The sequence below is a fragment of the Coptis chinensis genome, unplaced genomic scaffold (assembly GCF_015680905.1).
Source record: "Coptis chinensis isolate HL-2020 unplaced genomic scaffold, ASM1568090v1 utg912_pilon_pilon, whole genome shotgun sequence".
NCBI classification, from domain to species: domain Eukaryota; kingdom Viridiplantae; phylum Streptophyta; class Magnoliopsida; order Ranunculales; family Ranunculaceae; genus Coptis; species Coptis chinensis.
The window spans coordinates 154,663-160,265 of record NW_028238191.1 but is presented as its reverse complement, the minus strand read 5'-3'; the positions used below and the strand labels follow the sequence as shown (position 1 = coordinate 160,265).

Genomic DNA, 5,603 nt, shown 5'->3' with positions numbered 1-5,603 from the left:
TTTTTTAAAAACAAAATAGAAAATAATTATGTTTATTTAAGTGATATTAGGAGGAGATTCTTTTAAATTATCAATAATAAAATAGGGCTTGTTTTAATTTCAATGTGGAAAATGGGAGTAATTATTTAATTTAAGTGACATTAGAGAGGTATTTATAAATTATTAATAAAAAAAGAGACATTGTTCAAATTATATTAATAAAAGTGGGGTTTATTATAAATTAAGTAAATAAAGAGATCTTAAATTGCTTACTCAATATTGGGAACGGTATTGGGGAAGACCCGGCTATAATATAGTGTAGATATGAACACTGTCTTTGCCATTGCACTAGTGGAAACATCAAGTTCAAATAATGCTCGGACTATACTTTACTCTATGGCATTGATTGCATTCAAGGAATGTAACATTTAATATACTTGCACAGTTGCACATATGCGACAGTAACATCTCATCGAATAACTTCATAATTTTAACAGTGATCATGTCATCATCAGATTGACACTATGCAATTTTTCGAGCAAATTCAGTCCTTCATACAAGGCTGCATTTGTCATCATAATTCTCTATGATACAACATCAGGCAGAACTGTCATTGTTGACGAAGATATGATCAAATTCTTTTAGCAAGTAGCTCTTCAATGGCATCCACAAAGTTCAAAAGATTTTGTTGTGCTTGTACATCCATGGAGCTCAACAATTCCTACAGAATGCAAACAGAAACAACTCAAGTCATTGATATTGATAGAATAAAAACTCAGATGATGCAAATCAGGGTGGAGACTAAAGGCTATAAAAGGTAGCGCCATGAGTTTAGCCCAACATCTGTTAGGTTCCATTTTAAGACCTAGGGTGCATATCTACCTAACTTAAACCTCACCTCCACTTGGCATGAGCTCAAAGAGAGTTTCTTCTTGCGATTATTTTGGCATTTGAGAGAGGTCAGCTTCAATATTGAGTTAACTATTGGCCAATAATGTGGTAACTTTATGAAAGCATCAATTCCACCAAGTGTATGAGCTATGACTGTCTCATCTCTATCAGAATACTCAAACGAGTGCCTGCAATGTAAACAGCGTTAGCATATCGAAACAAACATCCATAGTACAGATCACAAAATCTTTAAAAAGAAGTATGACAACATGAGGATATGGCCATAATAGGGATTTAGGTTATTTTCTATCGATATAGAGGTTGTTGCTTACAATCCACTTAACTAGATCTTACACAATGACGATAGCACATTACATGTCATAACCACCTATATAGTCCCAATGAAAAAATTAAACAATTAGAGGTGTAAAATTTTAGAGGCTTATACTTACTTCTAAACTCTTTTATTTATAAATGTTGCGCAATAGATGATTGCCAAAGATAACACTTCAACTTTAGTGTGTCAACAATATAAACAGCATCCCTTCAGGGTAGCTAATATCTTAGAGCAAACACTTCGGTTATATCCAAGTTAACCCAATGAATGAGGAAGGAGTCTGACAACAGGTCAAGTTTAACTCAAGAAGACATGTGAACCGACAAATGCGAACATTAGTCTTACACTCTTACATAATTTGTTTACTTTAAGACTTAAGAGCATTTCAACAATGCATCTGCTGAAGACAGAAACTTTACCTGGATTTGTTTGCATCTTTCACTATCAATAGCCTCAGAGTGCACAAAATAATTCGATCTTGCACTTTTTGTACAAGCCACTGCAGTACTCCTTGAAGTGGCAATGATGAACAGAACTTCCTGGAAGAGTTGATCATGATTAAATCATTGGGATGCTAGAATAAGGATTATTACCAAAAATCCAGATTTACATATGTAATTAACAATATGAGGTGATTTGTATATGTTACAGTTATCGCTAACGAGTTTGCATACCTAGAAGACTTTGCAGCTTTGATGATCTCATCCATGAATATGTCATCTGGGAAAATCTGGAAGATTTGGAGAGCGAAGTTTAGAGTACAGAGAAGAATGGATCACAAAAGATTATCACATTTTCAAAGACAACAGTTTCTACATGGGCCCTAGAAAAAAACAAAAGATGACACAAAATCATTCTCACAGATAACATACATGTAACTTAAAAACAAGGGAACAAGGGCGGAACCAGGATTTTATATGAGGGCTAACTGGGAGGCTATGAAGTTAAACTTTAGGAGATTCTTTTTTAGTGAACCAATCAATTTGATGTAAAAAACAGTTGCTAATTATAGTAATATTCGGAGTTACTATTTTTAGCAACTGTTATTTACATCACGATGTCTCAAACAAAATCAAGTATCTATTTGATTCATAATTAAGAATTAACAAACTAAGTATACCAGTGCATGTGCACGCAGGATACTGTTGTTCTTGTGTGTCCTTCAAAATTTGATTATTCGGATTTTTACTATTGAGATCCCGATAGAAATCACAACAGCTCAATTCTCATTTCATGTAGAAAATTGAATTGTTAAAAGACAACTGCTTAGATGGGCCTGGGATATGTCTAAAAAATTTGATACAGTGTATGGAGCAAAAAGAGTATAAAATGAAAAGAGTAGAGGTGGTGTACAACTGTACAAGTTGGTGAAGTACAACAGCAGTATAAGGACATGGGAGTAAGCTGAATGGTAAGAAACAGTTGGTGGCCTGGTTTCTCAATGTACCTCTTACTCAAACAAATTAACATTGAAATGAAGACACGCCACAAGTTTGGGAATTAGAAAAACATATAGTTCAGTCAGAATGAGAAAAGATGGTACATTGCTAATATAGTAAACTGACTTATACAGTATACGTGATATTTTATTTTTGTTGAGAAAGTTACCTCCACATTCTTAAGCTCCAGAGTCCCATCATAAACTTCTATAAACAACTCATGATTTACTGTAGGAGGATCACTGGTGAATACCATCTTCTGTTGAGAAAAGAAGTCATCCAAAGTTGGAATGAATGTCTCCAGGGAGAGCCTAATTTCACTCCCGTCAAAATCAACAACCTTTATACCCGTGAACATATCCTCAATCTGACCCACAGCTTCAATCCTATAATGCATTGAAAATCATAAAAAGACAGTTAAACACAAACATGGATACTTGACCTACAAGGCCACAACGAGAAACTACCTTTTAAGAATACAACTGCGGTCCTCCAACAAACTCATAGTGTTTCTTTTCTTTTCAATTTGACGATCAAGCTCCAAAAGCTGAAAGATTTACAGTAAATGAATTTCAATCTTTATGAAGTCACTAAAGGATAAGTGCAAGATAATTGGAATAAAACGAAATCTTAGTGGAACTAAAACATGACAAAGATAGCAAAGTACAACACCACAGCATCTAATATCTCAGCTTAAAGCTTCAAGAAATGTCTTAGTTACAGCTCCTAGAAAAATGGAAGGTAAGAACACTAGAAATATAAAGTCATAAGCAGACTGCTGGCTGTATATCTCACCCATGTTGGATTTCTAAAGTGTTAGATAATCATAATGCATGTGGGTGTAGTACGTAGTGGAATAGTGGACGTAACTAAGACCACTCTGTAAATATAACTGCTAGATAGATGCAACATACGACAATTAATCCTTGCACTCTCCTTTACTAGTCTCTCTTCTTTTTCTTCCCTCTTCTTCTTCTTCTTCTTCTTCTTTTTCTTCTTTCTTCTTAAACTTCACTTAATCATTTTTATATCCATGCTTACAAACTCGATCAGACTGAAAGAAGAAATACTGTATAAGGAAATATTATTATGAAATTACAGACCTCAAACTTATAGTCTTCATGTTGATTAACCACACTCCCAGTTGACAATGTACAGCATTCAGCACTTGTCCCTAACTGTAACTTGTCCAACCCCTACAAAAAATTAGGTAAAGAAATAATAGTATCAATTCTCACAAGCTTATTTTTCTAAGGAGTCAAAAATTGTCTATTGATATAAAATTATTAACAAATATATTATTGATATCAATGCATGCAGCAAAATGTGTCTATCATATATTTTACTGTTGTGGATTTCACTGCAAAATGAACTGAAGGATGATATTTAGCAAATAAGATCTCAACCTGTGATTCGAGAAGCTTCAGTGTACAACTTAAACCTTCATAATCTCTCTCCAACTGAATAGTATCTGCATAAACTAAAAAAATTAATTAACCCCCTGTAGACCTAAACTACTAGCATGTCTTGAACTCACTAACACCAGAACAACCAACTACCTTCAACATAAGTACTTCTAAGAACCTTTATATCATCAGAAATCTTTTGCGTTTTCAGCCTCAACCTCATTCAGTTGCTCTTTTGCATCTTTCAAATAGGCATCTACATCAATATGGAAAACAATTAAAGCAATTTAAAATAATAAAAGCAAGGTTCCAAAGCTCATCTATGTATCTCAATTCTCAAATACTACTTACCAAAGCTCATCTTTAGTAACAAATGTTTGAGACACAACTTTAAGTGATACCATGCCACTATTCCTCTATGTTTTCCATGCTTCTTACTTTATCGTCGCATTATATTTTCCGATTTCCGTATGTATCATTACAATTTACAAGTCTTTTACCTCATACAATTTACATTTTTTACTCTTCCACAAGGTTAAACATGTCACAACTTGGGGGCAAATGTGGTTAAACTCGTAAATTAAGTGTGTGTGTCTGTAAATCAATATTGGGGACACCAAACAAACAGTATTAAGTGAATGTATACTAAAAAAAACTAATAAATGGCCAAGGGATAAAATTTACCAAGCTCCTCAGACGTCAATGAGTTGAAATTCAAGAACCCCACTTTATTAATTTTGCTCTGAGAAATATACAAACAATTATAATCACAAAACAAATAACATATAAAAAAGTTATTAAATAAACAAAAAAAAAACATACAGTGAACTCTTGAAACAATTTTTTCACATGAGAAGAAGATTCTTCAACATGGGAATCTTTTGAAGTTCTAAGTATGCCTTCCAAATCCCTCGTTCTGTTGCGAATGACGTCAACATTGAGCTCTTCTTCTTCCATTTCTCTCTTTCGCGCTTTTGTTTAGTGTTTGAAATGTTGAGAAAATTGGAGCATCCTCAAAATGAATCGAGAGAGACGTAAGACAGTAAGAGGAAATATTTGGGCCGGGTTATTTGGTTTAAATGTATGACCCATATACCCGTATTATTCTGGATCCTATGTTAAAGTCCAGCCCGAGATGTGTGTTTGTTAATCCAAACCCAAGTCATGTATAGGACGTATATATTTATTACAAAAATACATAATAGTTGAAGAATATTGATTTCATATAAAAACATACTCTTTTTTTATAGTGGCATATAAATTTACATTAGACTTTAGTATTCTAAACTCATTTATTGTAGGCTATAAATAAGGGCTGCATCATTTAGTTGAGCTCATTGTATATATAAAAGATATAAATATACCGCTATCAATGTGATTCCCCCAAACATCACATATGTTGGTCCTTTAATCCATTTCCACCGATAACACCACCAATCTTCTCACAGAAATATGTTCAAAACATAACCACCGCCCTAACCTATTGTAACCTACTAATCTACTGTTGGCAAAACAATTGAAACCACATTGTTGATGCAAACGAATGCCTCA

General features: G+C 33.6%; 1 protein-coding gene across 1 annotated transcript; it reads right to left on the bottom strand.

Annotated features, from left to right (window-relative positions):
* Positions 1-344: 344 nt before the first annotated feature.
* Positions 345-5,115, bottom strand: LOC147472696 (uncharacterized). Its single transcript, XM_086588392.1, has 11 exons — positions 4,875-5,115; positions 4,737-4,794; positions 4,206-4,308; positions 4,053-4,117; positions 3,750-3,842; positions 3,114-3,193; positions 2,816-3,032; positions 1,882-1,937; positions 1,627-1,746; positions 878-1,058; positions 345-700 (listed from the first exon to the last, which is right to left on the bottom strand). Exons 3-11 carry the CDS (start codon positions 4,273-4,275, stop codon positions 611-613), a joined length of 972 nt encoding a protein of 323 aa, XP_086444518.1. The 5' UTR covers positions 4,276-4,308; positions 4,737-4,794; positions 4,875-5,115; the 3' UTR covers positions 345-610.
* Between the last annotated feature and the right edge of the window lie 488 nt (positions 5,116-5,603).

Excerpts from the sequence above, each read along its gene's own strand:
- LOC147472696 (XM_086588392.1), bottom strand. The coding sequence starts at position 4,275 with ATGAGGTTGAGGCTGAAAACGCAAAAGATTTCTGATGATATAAAGGTT. Across the intron at positions 3,033-3,113 it reads CGCAGTTGTATTCTTAAAAG|GATTGAAGCTGTGGGTCAGA; the intron begins GTAGTTTCTCGT and ends AATGCATTATAG. Across the intron at positions 701-877 it reads TGAGCTCATGCCAAGTGGAG|GAATTGTTGAGCTCCATGGA; the intron begins GTGAGGTTTAAG and ends TGCATTCTGTAG.